Source organism: Anser brachyrhynchus (assembly GCF_964034855.1).
Source record: "Anser brachyrhynchus genome assembly, chromosome: 1".
In the NCBI taxonomy this organism is placed as follows: domain Eukaryota; kingdom Metazoa; phylum Chordata; class Aves; order Anseriformes; family Anatidae; genus Anser; species Anser brachyrhynchus.
In genome coordinates this window covers 2,942,016-2,966,037 of record NC_137694.1, presented here as the reverse complement: position 1 = coordinate 2,966,037, position 24,022 = coordinate 2,942,016, and the positions used below count along the sequence as shown (strand labels likewise).

At 46.3% G+C, this 24,022-nt stretch overlaps 1 protein-coding gene across 12 annotated transcripts in view; it reads right to left on the bottom strand.

The window, feature by feature from the left end:
• The window catches only part of PLXNA4 (plexin A4), a 425,098-nt gene that overhangs the window by 257,222 nt on the left and 143,854 nt on the right, over positions 1-24,022 (bottom strand). Inside the window, exon 4 of one of the 12 annotated variants that reach the window (XM_080577835.1) lies at positions 10,699-11,857. The exons of 10 other annotated variants lie outside the window; for them this stretch is intronic. In XM_080577835.1, coding sequence (XP_080433961.1) covers positions 11,645-11,857 — 213 coding nt within the window. In that variant the 3' untranslated portion in view covers positions 10,699-11,644. One more of the 12 variants, XM_080577836.1, reaches the window with a different exon arrangement.

The window sequence follows — 24,022 nt, the reverse complement described above, 5'->3', positions numbered from 1 at the left end:
TATTCCACCCTGGACCCAAAACGGCAGCCTGCACCCCCACTCCTGCCAGCACCGAGGATGAAAGGGCAGCAGGCTGGGGAGATGTAGGAAGCGAGAGGGACAAAAATGCATCCGTCGGGTGTTCCAGAAATTTGGGACACTTTGGTGGTCGCATTGCTTGAGCTGCTGGATGCAGAGGCCCTGGGTAAATCCCCACCGACAAGGAGCCTGGCCCATGCCAAAAGTTATGGGCCCAAATCACTGCTCATTTCTTTCCCTGCTGGTTCTTTCACTGCCTCTCCCACTGCCATGTATCTGCCCATGAAACCACACCGGTAGCACACGAGGGCATGGCCAGATGTGGTGTAGGTGCACGTCAAATATGTCAAAGATGCAACCTTCACCCAGCTGGAGTTGGTCAAAGCAACAGATTGGTCAGCTACAGAGCCCCAGCATGCATCTGCTGGGCATCAGACCAGGCAGATGCTCTGCTGCCATCCTCCTCTGTAGCCAAACTCAGCTCTTCACAGCGATAATCACGCTTCAGACATGAATACACCTGAAGATAGCTCAAGGGCTGGCTACTCAAAAAGGAAATAATAGCTGGGACTAGATCTTTGAAATTTAAATCACAGGCACCATGGGTGGCAGTCGGGATGCTGGATTTTGGCCCAGGACGTTATCTCTGCAGTGGCCAGGCAAATTGTCTAGTTCAGGGCTGAAAACACCTCAAAACAGGAGAATAAGAGATTCTTGGACTCTGCTTTGAATCCATCATAGCTAATAGCAAAACCAACACAGATTTGCCTCAAAGACAATCCGCTTCTTATAGGAGACACAGAAAGACTACTTGACTTAGGAATTTTTACTTTTCCACCCTACTTTTCTACACTTTATGCAATTCACATTTTTTCCCCATTCCGAGATTTTACCATTCCTTTTACAAGAAACGATCCTAGCATAGCAAAATGAAGTAGCACTTCCATGTTGGGAGAAAAGAAAAAAAAGGGTTATCGCTGGCTTCCTTTCACCCCACTGAGCTTTAGACACTTAACACGGTGCTGAGTTGGGAATGAAGTCAACTTGGGCTCCCCATCAACAGAAAAGACAGGCACCTTCGTGGAGTAATTGAGACCTGATTTACCTTCTGAAGTTTGTAACCATAGAGCAACTGGTGAGTAAATCCTTAGCAAGTTCAGTGCTGCTTTCGTAAGGGTCATGGTATAAATGGGCTTAGAGAGGTCATCCACATTGTCTCCCCAACATCCCAGGATCACCAACTACCTGGCAGCAGTCTCTGCTAGCTGCCTTTGAAAGCGCTGCTGCAGCATCTTACCCAGAATATTAACAGCAGCATCACCTCTAAAACAAAAATGCACCGAAATCTCACTCGGCAGTCCCATGGCAAAGAGTGCACTGAGAGCGTGTCAGGACAAAGACAGCATTATTCCCTTTACCATTCAAAGATCAGGACCCTCCAAAATTAACCCTAGAAGTGTGAAGCTAAAAATCCCCTACGAACTAGGAATTTTTCCTTCCTCTCACAATCGTTTAACAATGTTGGTTGTGTTTTGGCTTTGTCTTCGGTCATCCCATCTCATGTCTGGTATCAACCGCCAGATCTAATTAACAAGATTATTTTCAGTTATTTTAAGGCAACATGAGAGATAGTTCACACAAAACAAACTTCACCTGCATGTCTGCAACAAGTCACCCTATAGAAATTTGATCCTAAGAGTTGCCTTTATCCGGTTGCTAATGGATGTTTAGCATGTGAGAATCTGTATCTCCCGAATTTGGAACATAATAAGCTTTCTGTGAGCTTTTCACGTAAGAGATATCGACTGGAAGTAATTCAGAGAAGTTATTCAGCAATTGTTTGCAACAACAAAAGAGCCTGAAACAGATTTACTGCCTGTTGACAGTCTGCACGCCGCGCTTGTACAGCTCCCCACATTGACAGGGGAGCTCCTGTCTTGCTGCTTTAGGCTGGGCTGGGCTGGAGAGGCGAAATATCTGTACTTACAATGAGAAAACTAGCCCAGCCGAGCCACCCAACAAAACTATCACTCTGGAACCAAGAGCCCTGTTTATTTATTAATGCATTTGTAGAGCCTTGTATCTCTGTAGGCTCCATCCATTGCAAGGCGACATCCACTCCACGAACGTGGTCTCAAAATCCACCAGGGAAAGCCAGCAAGACTCATACAGGAGCAAACACACTGCAAGGTGATTTATTTCTTCTCCCATCATCTATCAGTGGGATAGACAGATACTATCCTTCGAGCTCGCTTCCCACATCAGCCAGCACCCCAGCCACCCTGGTGCAGGATTTAGCCAATTTTACACCGGGTGAGGAGTATCTTAGTCCAGTACCTGTCTTCCTGGTGGCTTTGAAGTGTCTCTATGCACCAATTATGGCAGTTTTTTAGCAGGTGCAGCATCGCTCTCACTTTTCAAGGATGCATTTTTGCCTCTTTGCTCCGCAACGTGGTGCTTCAGATCTGAAGTGTTTGTGGGCTTGCTGCCAGCACGTTGCTGTAGCCCAGTGTAATGTCCCCTGCTCTCCTGCCCCCTGCCAGCAAATGCCACTTCTCTTCTGAAAGGCCCCTCTGCAGCAGGTGAAAACAGGGTATAGGCTCATCGAGACAGCCATGGGAAAAGTTGGGGAGGGAAAAATATCAGGGGCTGCTTCCAGCACCTGCTTTTTTTGTGATAGACATCAGAGGAAATAAACCCAGGGGGTTCCTTATCACAGGGGTAGAGGGGAAGGATGGGGAAGATGAGAGCTGGGAGACCCATTTCCTCCCATCCTACAAGGCATCCCCTCACCGGTCCCTCATCTGATCTAGAAAACCCTCCTGGCTTAGCGCAGAAGACAAAGATTTTGTAAGGGTGGTGTGGCAAAGCAAAGGACCTGCACCAAGAGAAGGAAAGACAAAAAAAAAAAAAAAAAAAAAAAGTGAAAAATAACCAATATCAAAGAGAGGAGGGAAGAATAAAAGCACTTCTTTGCTGATCCACAGCTGAGCTGGGCAAAGTTTATACAAGATAAATAACGCTGACATTACAGAGCTATGGCTAATTCATTTTTCTACTTGTCACCACTTCGGATAATTGGCCTACACAACAAGTGCAGAGAAAGGAGGTTGGCTTTTCTGTCTCTTTTTCCCATCCTGAGAGGTACAATTAGGATTAGCCACTGTGTTCCACCACTGATAAAACAAAGAGACTGATCCACACCCCTGAGTCTTTAATCTGGAGGGGTCAACTATGAATTGTACCTGTGCTGGAGGATGAAAAGTGAGAGAAAACCTTAAAATATGACCTCACTTGCTTCAAAAGGGGGATGACTGGTCTTGAAACTGCCACCAATTTTATGTATGCTACCAAACTCAGAAAACGCTGTCTTAGATAGTTCAGAGCACAAGGAGAAACCAAGACATGGGAGAGAGGTTGGAAATCTGGCACACACACAGAAACCAGAAGACAATAAAAAAATTAAAAAAAAAAAAGTTTAAATTTATACTATTTCAAAATTTCTTGATTTTGGGGGCCCAATTCATCTGATTCATGATTTCAGACCCTAAGGGGTTTCACAGCAGGTGACTTCAGATAGCCACTGGCTCTCAGGGCTGCTTTACCTTTCCATGAAATGTTTAGTGAGGCAACCATTACTTCATCTAGCTTTCCTCCTCTAGACCAGAAAATTGTCTCCAAGTCACCAAGAAAAAAATTACTTTTCCCTCTCTGATCATGGCAAAAGTACCTTTTCTTTAAAGGTAATCATCCTCTACCTGTGTGACCATTCTACCAGGAAATACTATCCACCAGGTACCTAATTTCCTCCATTTTATGAATTCCACAGATAGCTAAACACAAAGTCTATGGGGAAACACATTTGTTTGTTTGTTTTCTGTCTTACAGAACATTACAAACAAAATCTGGTTGGGGCTAAAGAGATGACCCTACGTATGAAGTTAGAAATTTGTTACTAGCCAAATTAAGATCTTGACAATCTAACCAAAACACAACTAAAATCTGTTATTAGTCCACAATAATTAGTCCAACATTCACAGCCCCAAAAAGGCACAAATGCACACAGGTCCTGTTTTCCAGACCGTTCCAGGTGATCAGATCCATGCCAAGTCTCAGCCTCAACCCTGACCCTGCCTTGCCAGCCTGTGTCTCTTCTAAAATGCCCAAGAGGAGGAGATGAGGACTTGATGTTTGGTTTTAAAGGCAATTTCTAGAGCCCCATACATAACCCTTCAGGTGTCCACCAGGCATGGTCTCTATCTGGGCAGGCTTCCTGACAAATTTTCCCCAGTCAAAGAAGGGTTGCAGGACAGCAAGCAACAGAGGGAAAAAGTTTTCCATTTCAAAACCTTCCCGGGGAGGGAGCAGCTTGCAATGAGAGCAGCGGCATGCAACAGGAACAGAAGTATTTTGGCGTGACATTGATGTCCCTGTCCCCAAAGGACACCGCAGAGACAAGGATGCTGTGCACAGGAGTGATGGAGGGGCTGTAAGAAGACCCTGGGGCAGTGTGACCCCCTGCATTTTCCCCTGCACAGAGCAATTCAGTGGTGCATTGCTCCTCACCACCAGGAGCAGCTCGCTGCCCACCCAAGTGCCACTGCACACTGCTGGGAACTCCCTTCCCTCCGACACCGTGCTTCCCTTCCCTCTCCATTTTGGCTGTTTCCTCCTTTCTTGTCACTATTTAATAAATAACAATAATAAATAGCACAGGCACTTCCCACCAAGGCAAACCCAGGATGGTGCTGTCTCTGTACGAGGAAGGGCTGCCTTCTGCATCATCTGCAAAGCAAGAACGTGCTGAGCCCAGGGTCCCAATTTCAGATCTCAGGTGCTGTTGAGACAACTCAGAGTCCAGCCAGCCAGGCTGAATTTAACTCAAACACCCATTTCTGGAAAGAATTGCTATTAATGGGTAGAGAATGAGATGTTTCCTCATGATATTATTCTGCCGAAATAGAAAGACTACAACTTTTTGCTGCTATAAATTAATGCATTGATTTTAATGGTTTGGGGTGGGTTTTTTTATTTGCTTCTTTTTCCAGACTTATATCAGTTAAATATTCAGCTACACCAGGCAATGTTCTGTTTGGCAGTGGGATTGTGGCACTCGTCCTGCTGGGTGTTTCACAGGGGGAGCAGGTCAGCCCTTTGCTTCTGGGCTGCATTCACCTGCCTGGGGTTAGACAGGGAAATGAGGGACAGAGGAGAAACCCTGCACCAGAACCAGGGAAATGCAAGGTAAAGTGGAAGAGAAAGACCCAAATCAAGCCCTGGTGCATATCGTATTTCCTCAAGGAAGAGGAGCTTAAAGCCCAAATCTGGAACAGGGTAGTACAAGGAAAGCACTGGAGGATTATAAATAAGTATGAGATATATGCAGCCCTGGTCCCTTGGATCTGAGAGATTCCACTTCCCCATTTCCTCTTGTCCCTGGATCTAAAGACACTTTAGGTCCAAGAAAATTTGGAAAATTTTTCTATCTTTAGCTTTGGGAACGGGCACTGTGAGAACTGAAACTGCAAACTTGGGGGCAGAGAGGAGGAGTGCAGTATTTGGTGGATTGATTTTGGTTTTCCTTGTACCTTTCTGCCCACGATGCAAAAGTTTGGGGCGTCAGAACGAATTCAGCGGGACAGATGAGTATTCAACAGGCAGTGCAAATAAAGGCTGTGTGCTTCTCAAGACCTAGCTTGAGATTATCATCAATAGGGAAGAGCACTTAGGGGTGATGAGTGCATGCCCTCCACTACCTCCCCGCAGTTCCTGCAATTCCCCAGCCTTTCCCTTCCCTTTTGCCTGCTGTCTCCCCCTCCCCCCCATCCCAAATGCCCAATTTCAGGCATCCATCCCCCACCCCTTCGCCTTCTGCCCCCCGTCCCCGAAGGATGGATGAGCTTGCCAGAGCAATCTGGCCCTCGCCGGAGAAACAGCTCAAAGCCGGCAGCCGGAGCGAGCGCGGCAATCGATTGGACACGGGACATTACGGGGCTGTGAGCGCGGCCTGGGTGAGAAAGTGGCAGCTTTGTGAGGCTGAGCACACGTGAAGATTACGGCATTAACAAAGCTCCCTGAAAACTGATCAGCCTGCCCCTAGGTAGACAGGGAAACCAGGCTGGGGGGGCGAAGGGGATAAAGAAGTGGCAGCGTGAAGTCGCCGTGTCCCCCTCGGTTTACAAAAGAGCATCACCAATGAAAAGTCCCAGGGACACGAACTGCCGCCTGGGACATGGAGCCGCGGCATTGCTCTTCGGGGCTCTGGGCCAAATTTCAGTTCGATCGGTGCCAAAAGAGTAACCCAAGAATGAGTCAGAGCTGGTGGAGAGGGTTTATTGGCTTCAACTTGGGTATGAGAGCGGAGCCGTGCCAGCTGGGGTGCCAGACTGCGGGACTCAGAAGGGCTTAGGCACCTAAACCCATTAGGTGCTCCAAAAAAATGTGCCCTGTCTGATTTAAGGGTCAAAATCGGTCTTTTTTTTTTTTTCTTTTCTTTTTCCTGAAGGCAGCTTTGAGGACCTCTGCTTGCCATTGTTCCTAATGAAAAAATAACAGTAACAACTCGCAAGTACAAAAGGCCTTTTCTGTTTCTGCTGAGGCTTTTATCTCAGTGAGTTTTAGTAAGTGCTGTATCAAAATCACTCCTCCCACCACCAAAATTCAGCCATCTCTGGACTGCCAAGCAGCAGCTGCTTAGCAGTGTGCGATAAAGCTGCGCAGCAGCTCGGGACGGCGAGGGAAGGAGAGCCCCATGCACAGCTGAAGCTGACGTCCCCCTGCAGATCAGGATGCTGCCTCGTAGCAGATGGGTTGAGCAAATAGTTTAACAGCAAGAAGCATGCCCGAGCGTTTAGCATCTCGGAAAAAAAATATACCTGTGGCTGCAAGCTGAGCCTATGCTTTTCTGTGGGTTCAGAGGGGATGCTCCTTTCTCCGCTGGTCCCAAAGAGCCTGGCTGCTGCCCAGAATGAGCCTTGTTCATGGGCGCAGGTGGAAGTGCACCCTTCCTACATGGCCACGTGCTGTCTGCACAGCTCATGTCATGGAGGTGAGCAGATTTCTGCCCAAATCACAGAACCATTAAGGTTGGAAAAGCCCTCCAAGATCACCTGGTCCAACCACCCCCCTACCACCAACGTCACCCACTAAACCATGTCCCCAAGCACCACATCCAACCTTTCCTTGAACACTCCCAGGGACAGTGACTCCAAAATGAGCCCCTCCATAGCATCTCCAGGCTGACCATATCCTAAGCATTTGGGTCTTTATACGCCAACAACTCTGCAAGGAAAGGAAGTGTTAATGCAGAGGCACAGGAGACCGCGGTCTAGCAGGCCCAAAGGATGTAGAGATTTACGTAGTTATCCCAGCAGTGGAAGTCCAGAGAACAATTTGTGGGACAATGAAGTGTTTGAGATATTTTTGGAAACATCTTAAATTTTTTGGAAAGCCTGAAGATCTTCCAAATGGGCAATGGAAGAGGGCACCGGGAGCTGCTCCCTGACATTGCAATGTTGGAACAGAGGAGGTGCGCAGGGAGGGGTAGTGATGGAAAACCTAAAAGAGGATGGGGATTAGATAAAGATCTTAGGCATCAGCCTAAGAGAGGCATCAGCCATGCAAGAGCAAGGAGAGGCTTAAGGTTTTGGGCCCATGAAGGGAATGGTGTAGTAACTGAGGATAAGGGTGGGGAAATCAAGTTTTAGCAGTGTGGATGGATAGGAAAGGTCGTCTCCCTGAAACCCTCAACAGAAGACAAAAATGTGAAAAGGTGGCTTGCATCTGCAGCCTTAGGAGAAGGTCTTATCCTGCACTGAGCCACAGTCAAGGTGATGCCGTTGTCCACAGGGACTAAGGAAGGTCAGGCACAGAAAACCTGGAAGAGAAAGCAGCTGCTTTGCGGGCTGCGCTTCCCTGCTTTGCATTACAGATCCCAACCCGGGATGTCTTTAGAGAAACTTTCCACAGCCAAGAAGTGAAACAGCTGGAAAAGAGGGAACCTGCTGAGGTGTGCTGTCTCCTGTCCATGCTTTGGAGCGAACCTTCCCTTTACTGGAAAGGGGAGCGAGCATGTGGAGCCCCGTTAGAAAATAAAAAGGGGCCAATTCCCTCATATTAAGCCTGTTATTAGGCTCAGAATCAAATTAAACCACAGGGCTTTTCACTAGCAAAGTGCTATTTTAAGGCTTATTAGACTATATTAGGATTGGCATAAATTTCCACTGACATAATATAGGCCTTTAATTGGATTTAAGGGCGAGGAGGCTGCATTAAACTAAAATCAGTCCTCGCAGGGGGAAATTGGGTATTCTCCTCACACTCCTCTGCTTTCCCTTGGCGTGAATCCCAAGCAGCCAGGCAGGCTGGGTAACCCATTCAAATCCAGATGCAATTGCTTACAGTCTCCTATATCAATCTGATAAGCGAGCTGGCTGCCAAAACGTAACACCCACCCACCGCCTCTTGTTAGCCAAAACCCCGCTGCTGTGGCCAGAGCCCTGCTTCGCCTGCAGCTCGGGCAAAACTGGCATTTTCTTGGACACGAGCTGCCTACTGCACTTCATGAGCAGCGTTTGCCCGCAAAGGTTACGACAACAAAAATCTCCAAGCCAAGACCTTGACTTAACCTCCGAAGAGCCAAGAGCATCAGAGCCGCAGGCAATAATGAAAACATAACCCCGCTGCTCCTCCCGTGCTGGAGACGGGACTCGGGAGGCAGCACCCTAGGAGCTGGTTTTTTTATCATGCATCCCTTGATTAGACACGGGAGGCTCTCGGGAGCTTGGAGGTCAGGGGCTCTCTTCTCTTTCTCCATGGCATGCCTCCTTTCCCAGAGAAGCTGACACCAGCCCTGAGATTTGCAGAGACGGGTCTTGCACTCATTTCATGTAATATTGGGAAATGTAGTGGGTTTTACACCCACTAGTCCCCAAGTCACTCTCCTCTACAGAAGCAGAGCTACTACAGAAACTGGTAATTTTTTTTATATATATTATTTTTGTGTGTGTGTTGCTCCAGTACTTCCCATCCCACGAGATACACAGAAGCTCGAGAGGGAAACAACAAAACCCACACAAATATTGAGTGGGACACGTCGCACCTCAGGTTTAATAAAGGCAGGGATTGAGCGATGGTTCATCCTGTACCCTAAGAGATGTCCCTTATTGGGCACCTAATGCTCCACGACTGGCTCCTGGTAATAAGGCTCCATCAAGGGACATCTGAGCTCTTGAAGCCCCAGAACACAGACAAATTTTCCTCTATGCAAAAAGTTGCTTAAGAAAAAGCCTAAGAATTCATGAAGTTGTCTTATTTTCATGGTTTTCCTGAGAAGCTGCTTGGAGGTCCACCCTAATTTTACAGACACAACTCCTAGATAAAGTTCAGAGACTTTTCTCTCCCAACCCAAGACTTCTTAATTGTGGGGCACCCTCTGAACCCTCCCCTTCTGAACCTACCAGGTCCCACAGACACCAGATCCACATGGTCATCATCAGAGGAAAGTTAAGAAAAGCAAAGAGTTTGCTGCCACCGTTAGCAGAAACTTCAGAGGATGCTCCCAGGTGGGGATGAACGTTTCTGAAAAGTCCATTTTAGCAGAAAATTTTGGTATGGCACTCTCCACGTGGGGGTCCACGTCGACGGGGGGAGTGTGCTTTTATTGGGGTGTGTGAGGTGAGATCTGATATGTCACAGCTCTGCAGCTGCATCCCATTAGCACAAGCATTTAGCTGCCCAAGATGGTGATATTTTTCATCCAATGAAAAACAAAAATGCAACTTTATTCTTTTTGTGATAGTTTCGAGATTACTTCAAGCTGTATCTATGAAGCTCAGACTGGCCAAATAGGGTTAATGGGTTCAGGGTGGCAACATGCCACATCTCTTGCAAGTGACTGCGGTGGGCATGGTGTATCCCTAAAATCCCAGCTCCCTGACACTCGTGCAACCCAATCTGAAGTGCTGGGGATCTACCTGCCACACAGGCATGCCTTGGCAGCCAGTAAAAGCTACAGGAGAGCAGCTTTCGCTGGACAGATAGCTGCGATTATACTGAGATCTCAATATTCAAGCAAAGCTTTAAGCGTATCTGCTCGAAAAGCTCATATGGCTTCATTGTGCAGCCCCTGACGGAGCACAGGCAGGGAAGGAAAAACAAGGCTGGGAACTCCGATGTGCTGCCGAATATCAGGAGTGAAGCTGGGTTTGTTGGCAGCAAGGGGAAGTGAGACCTAAAGATCTACCTAAGCAGATCTCCCATATTCGTTTACCTCGCCTGCGACCAACAAAGCGATCTTTGTAATAGAGATATCATGGAAATCATGCACTGGCTTTGGGGGTTTGTTTCTCAGTGGCTGTAGTAATCTCTTTTTTTGTTTCAGTTCGGACTGAGAAAAGTCTGTTTGGAAGGTTTAGGAGTTTTTGGTGACGCAGGGAGCTCCACGGATGAGCCACAGATGGGCCACCAAAAGGGCCCCAAAATGCTCTAAAGCCATTTCTGCCATAACCAGGCTCTCACATGAGCCTTTTCTGAAGCCCATCCTCATGAAAAGGCTGCTCAGCCTTCAGCCTCAGCCCCAGACAGCCCCACACCCCTTGGACCCAGTGAGAAACAGGCAATAGAAATAAGAGGAGCAAGTACAAGACTGGGAGCAAGCAGAAGCTGGCTCCTCAGGGCTTTCCTATTTTAAAGGCTCCGAGTGATTCTGCACTTTCTGGCTCCAGATGGGACCCAAATACCAACGGATCAGGGAAAATGCTGTCCTCATGATATTTCTGAAGTAGCCGAAGTCAGGGAAATTCTAGACAGGAGATGGATTTTCCAGCTGGAAAGAAACTAGGTCAAACATTTGAACTTTTGGATGCTTAGCTGTAATAAACTTCCCCCAGCGCTGGGCTGCTCCTAGTTATTGCCAGCTGTGCCAGGACCCATCCAGTCCTGCCAAAAAGCTAAAGTAAGAGGGGGGAGACGGTTTTCCAGTCCCACTGCACTAACAGACAGCTTTGGGTGATGCCTTACAAATGCATTTCTCTCCTCCTGTGCCCTTGGATATGACCTTTCTCAAGATGTTTTCACAGCAGCTGTCTTCTGCCTCAGTACAAAAGAAAACAGAGGCTGAATATCAAGAAACATTTCTGTTAGTCTGTGGGCAGGTCCCTCCGTTGATATAGGAGGAGTCCCATTGCTTGAGGCACTTAGAGTTAGACCAAAGCTCCTGGGAGTCTTTGTGGGGAGACAATCTTGCCCCAGCCTCTGGAGAAGGCCCTGGACCTAATGAGCTTTCTCCGTGTCTGATTTCTCTGATCCTCTGATTAAAGTACGTTCCTAGCATTTGCATATGAATCTGCTTTTATCCAGCCCCCGACGCCAAAACGTGTAGGCAGGCAATTCGGGAGATGATGTGTTTATGTAACTGTAAACTAGGTTTATAGCAGTTTAATTAGTAATATTAATAATGTCACCTAAGCTTAATGATACCAATTAGAACACAGTAAATATTGCTTATTGGATTACAAGTAGCAATGTTGAAAGATGAACTTTCATGCTCGGTCAAACTTTCAAAACATATTATTTAAAAAGAGAGATAAGGCGGTTTACTTTTTACATACAGGCAGCTCTTTTAATCTCAAAAAGGGATAATAATTGCAAATAAATATTTGCAGACGGGAGACGCTGTCCCATTTGATGTATCATCACCTCGCGTATCCCTGCTTTTGCTTCCATGCTGAGATGTATAGTGGGTTGTCCAATTGCACCAAGTGAAAAACACCTTCGTGATGCCCCAGACAGGTGATTCTGAGCTGCTGTGAGTCACAGAGGAAGAGGAAGGATTAGACATCTGCAAGAGAGGAAGGCCAAGGTCACATTAATCTGCTTATGACGGGCTGTGTCCTTTTAGGAACTGCGGATGCAGAAGATGGAGAGTTAGGAAAGACCCTTCAGGTCATCTGGGATGGGTTTTTTATAAGGCTTCCACTTTGGCCCCAAGGCATCTAATGAAGGTGGCAGATGGAAACAGTTAAGACAACCGAGCACTGTTTAAAATCCTGTCACCGACACAGTCCCATCCCTCCCTAATGCAGGATTATCCTTGGCAGCATCTTGCCTCTCAGAACCGCACAGGTGTTGCTAGGTATTTTCGGGGCTTGGTGAATATGTTGCGCTTCTCATTCCTATGCCTAGTGGACCAGCATGCTCTGGACTTCCTCCATTTGAATACTGACAATGATCTGAATTAAAATCTCCGGGATAGGATCCTTGTTTTACAAAATGATGTAATAGAAGCAGATTTGCTGCACCCTGATTGCATTTCCTCAATTCTCTCTTCCTAAATTTAGATTTAGTAGGCCTGCTCCAGCTTAAGTCTACATGTATAAAAGCAAGACTTCAGTTTCCAGCATGGAGGCACTTCTCAGACTTTCTCCAGAAGCAGCTCATAGCATGATCTTCCTCGTGTATCTTTGGTCCTTTTCTCACCACCTCCCTTTACCAGGAGCTTTCACATCTTCTCCCTTACCAGCACTGATGCTTCACACGGGGCCCCGTTGAGCAACAAGAGCGGTCCTCACTTCCACTTGTCATATGGAAACTGGGAATATTTCAACAGTAGTTCAATGAAGCTGTCCCCCAGAAGGGGTGAGGAGGGAAGGGGAGTCCTACGTGAGACGTGTTGCCAATCTAGCTATTAGAGCACTGGGGAACCAACAACTTAGCGGCCTACCTGAAAACCATGTCTTCAGGTCACCGTTCAAGACGAGATATTGTACATCGCCCTCAGGAAGCGCCTTTCTACTCCCATTGATCACAGACAAAGCAGAGGGTTACTGCTGTGCCAAAGATAACAGTTTTCAGAAGCCTAAAATAAGGGGATGGGAATCCCAGCATTAAGGCCACTACTGTGAAAGCCAGCAGGTCCTGCCAGGAAGCCAAGGGATAAGCAGACCTCTCAGGTTTGGCTTCTCATGGCAATGGCTCCACAATATATCTGACGTTTTTCTCCCTCTGATTACTGGATTTTTGATCTTGCCTGCACAAAGGCGTAGAGGGAGGGAAGAAGGAGAGGAGCGAGAGGGCCTGCGAAGGAGGAGGAAGGGGTAGGGGAGGAGAGGGAGCAAGTATGTCTCTATCCACAGTCTCACCACATAATTTACAAGAAGGGGCAACTCATCATAAATAACCCAAAGCTCCTGGGAACAGTGACCTAATCAAGATGTATAATTGCATGCCTTATCTAAATGAAAGCATCATTTCAGAAATGATAATGTGCATCACCGTGGATTCAATTGCTATAGAGTTCAGCACTGAAGGGTAATTACAATGTTTAACAAATATATTCCCTTTGGGGGCCTGCAGTTAAAGATATCATGTCCTGGTTTCCCCTCATGTTGCATGCCTTCTACCAAATTATAAGGGTTTCCAAAATACCTTTCCTTTACACAATTTCTCATTGATTTTCCTAAAAATGTTCTATTGCCCTGTCCAGACTGGCTTTTAGGATGCCAAGAGAGAGCGATTACAGGACAAAAAAAAGTTACCTAAGAAATGAACCAGGGAAAAGAGCAGGTCCTGAGAGAGAAGAAGAAGTCAATCCACCTCCCTGCCTGCTTGGCATCATCCTGTACAGCGAGCACTGCAGAGATCCGATGAGTCAAAGACTGCCACCAGCCTCCTAGCACCCCGCGAGGAAACACATTATCCTCTCTGACAGACCCTACTGCCTGGATATTCAATACGATTCTTTTTTTTTTTTTTCTTCTACCCATCCTCATCTGAATAATGCCTGTCCCTTACAGGAGAAAACACACATGAGATAGCTCCAGGTTGTTAGCACGCATAATCGATGCGTTACACTCAGCATGATGAAGGTCTAGCACAACCAGGTGCGTGTGTTATATTTATGCAGAGAGGCGGCAGAAGATAAGCAGAAGTATGAAACGGCTTCCCACCAGGAGATGCTAAGTGGACCAGTACCTTTTAGCCTGGAGAAGAGACAACTGATGAGGTATCCATATAATCACACATCAGAAAGGGAAGAGAGAGAAAGGCTGCACCCTTCCCAGAATGCAGGAGCCTGCAATTGAGCAGTGCAGGGGAATTAGAATAAAAGAAGGGACGTATTTTTTTAGGCAGTGTGTAATTAAATTGGAAAACCGGTCAGGGCAGGATGTCAGGCAGGCCAAAAAAACATGAATGAAGTCAACAAAAAATTAATCAGAAGACTTGAAGGGGGGTGGGTCCATTAAGGGTTATTAAACACTATTCAGGATATAACCTTCACCTCAGGAAGTCCCTACACTGCTATCTGCTGGGAGATCGGAGGATATTTGGGACGAGGATTATTCGGCACATGCTGCTTTCCAGGAGCATCTCCAGCCCCAGCCAGCACTGCTCCACAGACAGCCAGCTGAACACAAGCTAGCAGTGTGCCCAGGTGGCCAAGCAGGCCAACGGCATCCTGGCTTGTATCAGGAATGGTGTGGCCAGCAGGGCTAGGGAGGTGATCGTCCCCCTGTACTCTGCTCTGGTGAGGCCGCACCTCGAGTACTGGCCTCAGTTTTGGGCCCCTCACTATAAGAAGGACACGGAGGTGCTTGAGTGTGTGCAGAGAACAGAAGGAAGTTGGTGAAGGGACCAAAAAAAAAACAGTTATGATCAGCAACTGAAGGAAGTTGGGTCATTTAGTCTGGAGAAGAGGCTGAGGGGAGACCTCATGTCTCTCTACCTGAGAGGCTGTTGTAGAGAGGAGGGTGTTGGTCTCCGTTCTGAATTGATAAAATTCAAGGAAACGGTTTCATATTGCCCCAGGGGAGGTGTAGATTGGGTGTCAGGAAGAAATTCTTCATGGAAAGGATGGTGAGGCACTCGATCGGGCTGCCCAGGGAGGTGGTGGAGTCCCCATCCCTGGAGGAATTTAAGTCATGTGTGGATGTGGGACGTGGTTTAGTGATGGACTCAGTAGGTCAGGCTGATGGTTGGACTCGATGCTCTTGAAGGTCCTTCCAACCTAGATGATCCTGTGTTTGTATGATGCTATAATAGGTGGTGCAGTTCATGTACATAACATGTTTCAGCCTCTTCAGAACAAGGTGCAATCACTAAGACAGGCCCAGAACCTGCTGCCCAAGTTTGCTCCAGTTCTCACTCGGAGATACAAGCAAGAAAGACCAACCTCTCCATGAAGATGTTTTAGGAAATATCTTGCAAACCATTGCCCCATTGAGCCCCTGTTCTGCCCTGGATGCTGGGTCCAAGCATGATAACAACCCCAAAAAGAGTGTCCTTGTTATGCCACGCTGGGAGGGGGACTGTCATGGCATGGGTGAGCTCTCATCACTGCTGTAGGAAGTGATGATCCCACAGAAAAAAAATAGTTTCATTCTTTCATTTTTTATTTTATTATACTTTTCGCTGCTCATGATAGATGAATTCAGCAGGAAAGACAATCTAGTTTAGAGGCATATCTGTCAGCTGCAAAATAGCTGATCCCACTCTGGGTTATTAGTTGGGAAAACAAAATTGAGATAGCCCTGTATTTTGAGAATCTTTTTTAAGCCCACATTAATAAAAGAGAGAGAGAGAGAGAGAGAGACAGTAAAAGAGAAGGAAAGAGTGAGAGGGAAACTTGGTTAGATGAATAATTTTTGTGCCGTCTCCAACACCCTGATTAAAGTTGTGGTGCCTAAATCAAAGAAACCAAGAGAAACCTTAAAAGAGGACTGAAAACAATTTTGTGTGCTGCCATTTTTTTCACTTGCCTGTGTTCCATTATATATAAAGTTTTATTTTGTCTTCTTTTGATCTCTGAAAGTAAAGAAACAAGAGGGAGGTGGAAAAAAAAAAAAAAAAAGGAAAAATTGACACCAATCTTGTTTGCTTCCTTCTCCTCGCCTGCATCAATAACTCAATTGGATCAGAAGTGAAGTGCAAGCACAAATGAACTGAGCACAACCACCAAATGAAAACCAAATGCTGGCTTGCAAAAGCAATATTTCCAACAACGTGAAATTACTGGGCAGCCTTTCCTCCCTTCCCCCAGCACGTTGCAGCCAGGCTGTTGTGGGGACCGATGCAAACTTTAGCTGCTTATGGAGGGTGCAGGGATAACTCTGCCTCTAAGCAACCCCGGAGCTGCATTTCCTGGCCATAGAGCAGCATCTGCTGTGGGAGAGCAGAGCAATTTATGCTGAACTTAAAGCTTCAATCATGGACTGCCTGATGGGTATGGAAGCAGTAGGGGTGCATGAGTCCACCTGCATTCACAGATCTGGTGCCACACACATTGGATGGATCACAACACCTTTCCCTGCCCCCGAAGTAGGGACCGCAACAGCCACACCTTTGTTAAACCTTCAGAGAGCAATGGAAATTTGGATGTGTTTAGCCCCGATCCTCCTTGCACACACACACACACATTAAAAAAAAAAAAAAAAAAAAAAAAAGGAACAGACCTGCTCTTCTGTTTTCAAAATCTGTTTTGCTCCCCATATAGCACCCAGTAATGGTCCCCATGTGAGATCAGCTTCTCAAAACCAAGGTGTCCAATCTTGGACAACATATTAACTCACTGCAACTCATCTGCCATTTGGATATGGTTCCCTGCCCTAGTAGTAAGGTATCAAGGTTGTGCTGGGACAAGAGTAACTGATGAGGCACACAGTGGTTGAGTGTAATCCTTCACCCTACCTCTGTCCTCCCATGGCTACTGTCATTTTTCTTCTCTACTGCTTCTGGAGCTCCCACTTCCAAGATACGTGCTTGTGATCTTGTCTGTTTGAGCCATGACGTACTACTGACTCTAGACACACATGGCCCACAAGTGTGTTCACGTCACCTAAACTTTGAATGACAAACAGTGTTAAAATGCAGGGGGAGGACCTACTTTTGCACCCAAGGAGTTGGCCCCTCATGACCTATTCATAGCCAGCAAAAAAGCCACAAGCTTCAGATGTGTTTGCTTTTGCATGCTCCAGATCTGAAATAGCAAGGGGGTGTTGGGTGCCCTTGCATTTTTTTCTCAGATAATGAGTCATTTGGACTTTCTTACCCAAAGCACACCCCAAACTGCTTGCAGCAAGCTCACAGCTTGCATGTGGCAAATACTAAGTATGATCAGCATCCCATCTACTCTTCAGGCTGGGAACTGGAAGGACTGGAGAGCTTAAAAGTTGGATTCTTAAGCAGTGATTTCTCCCTCCTAGACGTTGCCGGGTTCGAATAATGCCTGGGCAATACGTCTGCATGTGGGTTGTGAATTGTTTGTATGTGCGTATGTGGAGGGAGGGAGGACAGTGGGAGGAATTCATTAGCATTTTGTTTGTTACATACTTGTGCTCCGAAATGAGCACGTGGAACAAAGAGGAGCCACATCGGGGAGCCCTGCTTTGCAAAAGGCCCTCTGACATTCACAGATGTTCAGCGTGCTGGTGGCCAAGCCCAGCCAAACTGCCATTCCTCGCGACACACCAGGCCAAATCATAAGCAAAGAGAAGCTCATCACCCGCCACGACCCTTCTATGGCTCATCACCCATATGCTGCCTCCACCCCAGGTGTTTTTCCCTCTGCTTGAACTCCATCTTTGCTGCAATTTGAGCTGCTGCTTTCTCATCCCACCTGCAGCAGGCACAGAGAGATGACTCCCTTCTTCTTCGGAGCTCTTGATGATGTGTGCAGGGATGGTCTGCTGTTTTATCTGGACACCTCAGAACATACCCAGTTCTTCCAAACTATTCTCAGGGGGGTCACATTTTGAAGAAGACATAGCCAAGCTCCTCAGTAAAAGGGATGCAAGTAAACACACCAATAAAAACAGCATCTGTCTCTAACACCAATTGTTCATCAGCATCCACATGTTTTTTTTTTTTTTTTTAGGGACAGGAGAGCCATGGAATAATGCCTAGAAAGACCCATTCAGGATCAGGAGTAGCACAGATTCCCTAAAATCATATGGTTTTACTTCTCTTCTGCCTCATAGCTCGCCACTTCTAGTGAGAATATAAAGTACACATCCCAATCTCTCTCTTCCACTGGGCAAAAGGCACAAGGAGTGATAGGCAGAGTTGCCTAAATAACTTAACAGCAGTATTACAGCCCAAAAATCCCAGCTCCTCACCTCGCCACACTACATACCACGTGCAAAAAGCTTCTGCCTACATTTTGATGCTTTTTTCTCCCCATCCTTATGGCAATATATTGTCCCCACCTTTTTTCCTCTGCTGTTCCAGGAAGTTCATTAGAAAAGGAAAAGGAAATGACCTAAGGAGCAAATGAGGTCTTCTGGACCACGCAAGGGAGCACTGAGGTCTCTGCAGGAGCTTAGCGGAGGAAGAGGCAACTGTCTCATTAGTTTCAGTTGTATGTTTGTTTTTCTGACCACTGCTGCTCCTTTCAACTCTCATCTTCCCCTCGGGCAAAAATCAGTTGCACAGGCTGTATTAAGCTTTCTACTAAGCCTCCTCTTTGATTACAATTCCCAGCAAACCACCAGGGTGCAAACAACATAATTAAATACCTTGCTTGCTCTGTAAACGGATATTCCCCCGAGAAGGCAACCCGTGACTCCCCAGATGGGCTGCCCAGGAAAAGTCTCCCCAACTTCAAGGTGAGGCTTGGGGAGCTGTAATGGTTGTATTTCTGTCCCTGAGACGTTATCTCAATGGGCCATGCAAAATGCCAGTAATGGAGTACCCCAGAAAGGGATAAAAGGATCTGTTTAAGCGATAAGTCACTCGGACTGATAAAAAGAAATAACTGTGCAAACTGTACAGCCAACTCACGTTCCCTGCCCTGAATGCATGGCTTTGAACATAAAGCTCATCAAAGGCATTTAGGTTTCCTGTAGTTTCTGCAGAATGCCAGATCTGATATCTGATCTGTCCATGGCAAAGCCCTGGGAATGGTCTAAGTAGAAGCACGGTAGCCCAATAATGATACAAAAAACTTCCTCGCTAGAGGAAAGAGAGAGCAACCACTTATTAGCAAATTTTCTTCCAAACTTCACCTGTCTGGAATATTCTCAGGGAATGTGGGGGTTTCCCTACCTCTATCTCCAGAGAGGCTTTGCATCGGTCCGTGCTAACATAAGGCTCTCAGGAGTGTAATTAAGACAGCAGTGATGTATGGATAGGAGGGCCTTGGAGGAGTGCTGGAGGGGTGGTCTCTGGGGAGGGGTGTGAAGGTCTCCGAAGACTGCCATGTTCAACCACAAGGTGTTCAGTGAGTTTTGGTGATTTCTGTAGTTATGCGAGGTAAGGAGACAAGAGTAGGGGAAATAAATAAATAAATAACCCCCCTCAGGCTTCAGGAAGGAACTTCACCATTGAGGTTTGTATCACGCTGTTGGGAAAATGAATTATGGGGGCCTGCAATTTTCTACAGGGTCAGTGCCAAGCTGGATGTGTCACCCTTCCTGGTATGGTCCACCACATTATCAGCTACATTTCCACGAGGCAAAGAAAATCCTTTAAATTCTAATGAGAGCAGCTTTTTGAGAAGAGCCAAGACTGTCCAAGTGGTCCCGTAACCTCTTGATATTTTCCCGCAAGAAATGTTATCTCAAGGTGTGTGCAGGCGGTTTGGCCACGGGATGCTCAGCTGTGAACACGACAGTCTGCCTAGATGAAGCTATGAAAGAGTGGAAATCTGAAGGTCTCACAATGAAAAGAGCTCCAACAGACTTGCATGATTATCAGCAAAGTACCTGTTGTGCTTTCAGAGCAATTCTGCCAAGGGCACGACACTCCTGGTTGACCCTAGAACCCAAATGCCCAAAGACTCCACCAAAACCTACAGAAGTCTTGCTGAGAAGCACCTTCAAAGACAGGAAAATGCAAAAGCAGAAGGAATCCAGATGCAACACACAAGATCAGCTGTCCTTCTCGTTGCACGAACCCACATTGCTCTCCCACATTGCATCTTCTTCCCTCTTGGAAAGTGGATCGTATGGCCCATCAGGTCCAGTGGGGATTTTTGACGTCTCTGTGTTAATGTAAAAAGTCTACAAGGCCTTTGTTAAAAAATAAAAAATAAAAATAGAAATAAAGATTTTGGATGGTTTACTTATTAATTGCTTTGCTTTTTTAGCATTTGCATTAAATAAGTACACATCCATATGGAACTGGGGGAGGGGGAGGCCACAGTAGCATAAAGGAAGGGAAACCAGGGAAATGTGAAACTTTCATGTGAGATAAGAACCTCATAACACTGTTATTATATCCCTCTGCAGTCAGGCGGTCTCCTGGTTTTAATAAAATCTCATTTTCCTTAAATTTTCCCATGTGGCCAACCTATTATGTGTGGAGTTTAATGTAGAGGGATATGATCTAAACTTCTAGACTCAGGTGGTCCCAGCCCACTGGAACAGACGGGGTGGATTGTTGAACCTTGGATGGGGAATACAAACAGCGCTGGAAAACGCTTTTTTTAAATTTTTTTTTCCCTTTCCAAGATCTGAAAAGACCTCACTATATTCAATTAATGATCCAGCCAGCCAGCCCAAATCAAAGAGACATGCATGCAGCCACAAAGGGGTGGGGGGGGGGCGAGGGGAAGAATAAAATCAACCCTCACTTGTCTTTGTTGGAAGTAACAAAGAAATTCAAAGAAGAAAAAAATGTTTCTTTTTGCAAATGGTTAATATTTGTTTTGGTGGGTTTTTGTTTGTTTATTTGCTTGTTTTGTTTTATTTTGGTTTTATTTTACGAGGTTATCAGTTATTGAAAACCACTCCAGCCCTATTCCCCACAGAACTCCTTAAGGTTTTCATTAGGATAGGGATATCACGTTCATTAGGATTGCTGGTCCTGATGAATTCATTTTTGTTGTCACATACGATTCCACAAATGGACTTTGCTTAGAGTTCCAGGGGTGATCCTCTGCCACACAGCATCGCTCACCAGAGACTTAAGAGAGAAATATTCCTGAAATACGATGTATTTCGGTATAGAGAAACATTCTTTGTAATAGCTTCGCTCAAGATCATTGGGACTTTCTGTTTTTTTGATTTGCTTTTTTTTTAATCAAAAAAGATACACCATTAAATTACATGTTCCTAACAGCTACTCATTAAGAGTTTTTTTCCAGATAGCACCAAAGCAAATTATTTATTCTGCTCGCAAAGCTTAGTCCAGTCAACTCCTTATTTTATTTGCAATATTTCTTGCCCTGTGCTATTTCTCTGTGCATTTCCAGAAGGCATAGTCAGGTTGTTGCTGCAGGAAGGAGAACGTGGGGCAGTTAAACAAGACATAATGGATCTGTGGTGCCCTGCTGAGCATCGATTTAACAATTTCTGTCTGCGGCTGTAGGCTTCCAAATATAGGATCTCACAGTCAGAGATGACCAGGATTAACTGGCAGGGCTTCCTGGATCGGTATTGACCGGTCATCCCCATCAGTGTCCCAGCAGAGCCTTCCCTCCTTACGGGCTGGGACAGATGGACAGGGAGACCACCCAGAGCCCAGATTGTGACTGGGAGGGTTGTGTACAATGGCTGGGATCAGATGTTGAACACGGGCACAAATGACATACCCAAGCACGCTGGTTTTAGGCTGCAAAGGAAGGCAAGAAATCCTGAGCAACCTGCTGTGTGTCCCATCTGTTCTCCTTGCAAAGCACCTGATAAACCTGAGGGAACTTCAGCCAACCCTATAAATCCAGCAAGACCCCATCCGGAGCGTGAAGGCAGAGAAGCTGAGGCAGGGAAGGACATCAGGGTCTTGAGCAGAGGTCTCAGAAGCTCTTGATTTCAGTTTTACCCTTTACTTTGCAATAAAATCTGGAAGTTTCAGGAGGGAGGAGTTATCCAGTGGAGACGCTCAGTAGAAAAACCAGCTTGAAATCCCCCTGCCTCCAGCCACGTGCTCCTGAGCATCCCCTGGATGAAACCACCACCTCCTCCAGGCTGCTGCAAGAAGGGGAGCCCAACCGGTGCAGAAAGAACATCCTTAAACACTCCTCTTCAGTAATTTCCTCAAGCAGAGCCTTTATAAGGCAGCCTTCATCAGCAACCATTGCTGCCATTGCTCTACCTTTTCGAGTTTTGAAGACACCAAGTGGGCAAAGACGCAGAGAGGGAAGGACTGTCTCGTGTCACAGATAGGGGACAGGGGTCTCAAGACCAAAATCCCAAATGCACTCATCCTGCTCCTTGAAGAGCTGCAATATTATTGCTGAACAGCGACCCTCTGGTTTGAGCTAGTTCACACCAACATTAAGCTTGGGTAAGTGGTCCCGGTCGGCAACTGATAAGACCTTTGGGGATATATCAAAAGCCATGGATATTTTACACCAGAGCTGGGAATTGTACCTTGATCTCCTAAATTGCAGCCCAAAGCGTTAACCGTGGGCTCATCTTCTTATATTAAAACAGTGGAAGCGTCGCCTCCCTAAGGACTTGTCTTCTGGAAAAATTCTCTCCCTTTAAATTCACGCTCTGCTTTACTCTGGAAGAACTTTCATGTGTCAACAACTAAGTGAAATGATTAAAGATAGAATCTTTTCTATTTCCCTGATTTAAAAAAATAGACAAAGAAGAAAAAGAAATAAAGTCTTATCAGACAAAGACGACCTTAAAATCCCTTTTTCCATTACCTAGATCAATAGGCACAATGGGGTACCCCAAGCCCACAGCATCACCGATCAACCCGCTGAAACAACTCATTCAGACTTGGCTCTGGATTCAAAATAAATACTTCTGGATGGAAGAAAGCCTCTTTGAATGGGCACCTTTCAAGCCATGTCAAGTGCAAACGGGCTTTTTGACCGAAGGGGCGTTAAGCAAGACGCAGCTCATCAGGGCTCACAATTGCAGCGCCTGGGCCAGTTCCCTCCCAGTTACAATGCTCCAAGGGTTTCAATCAATCTCAGATAACTCGGAACCCCAAGAGGGAAAATTAGCAAAAACTGGTCAACTGATCTCCCAGGCTAGCAGCAGCAGAACGGCTAATCTCCCTTAATCTAATTCAATGGACTCTACTTAACATCCCCTGCCCTTTCTTTCTTCAAGGGAATAGGGAAGGATGAAATGAGCTCCTTTCCGCCCTGACTGTGCAGATCTTACATTTCCCCCCTCCTCTCCCACCCACAAAGTGCTACCCCGAGACACTCGTCTTCCACCGCCACCTCACCTCGCGTCCCCCTGCTATTGCAGCCCGTGCTTTGAAGTCTCCAGGAGTTAATTACATCACTTGATTGGGGCAGGATGGGTGGAATAGAGCCCAGAGCAGTGTTTGCTTACAGAGGAACTCATCCTGCCTGCGTGCTTGCTCTTCATCAAACGTGAATGTCAACAAAACCTCGCTTTCCTCTTTCATGAATTTTGAAAGAACTTTTTTTTTGGTTTGTATTTTTTTCTTTTACTTTTTAGTTTTTTCCTCCTCTTCCCCTGGGACTCTCAGGAGGGAAATGGCAGACCTTTATTACAGAGGTCACTACACGAGTTTGATGGTCCACAGCCTTCCCAGTTGCCATTTGACCCCATATAAAATTATTATAAAAGCCTGCCCACGTGAGACTCGTCATACAGCAACTCCCCCTTGACAGAATATTGATGGCATTTGAATGTGAACTTCAAAAGCAGCAAAGAAAAGGAGATTTACTAATTGCTGGAAAGAGGGAAAAGGCACACCTCACTTCCAGAAAGTCATGCAGCTCATGTTAGACCTGTGGAAGAGGACAGCACCTGGACAGGGGACTTCCCTAAGTGCACCCTAATGAGACAAAAATGACGAGAAACTTGCAAACAATCAGGGTGTGAAATTGCAGGTTGTGCACCTGGATTTAACCTATTTGCAGTGCTGGCATGCAGTCGCTTTCTGAACATCTCTCTGCTGGGACAGTAAGGCCGGGCTGTGGGATTTCAGCTGGATGCAGGGTCTTACTCTGTTAGTTTTGAGCCATACTACTGACAGAGTTTTCCAGACCTGCAGAGGAACATTTTAATTCCAAATGAGAAAAAAAAACGGGGGGAGACTCTACAAAATCTTGTCTTTTCTTTAAAACATGCCA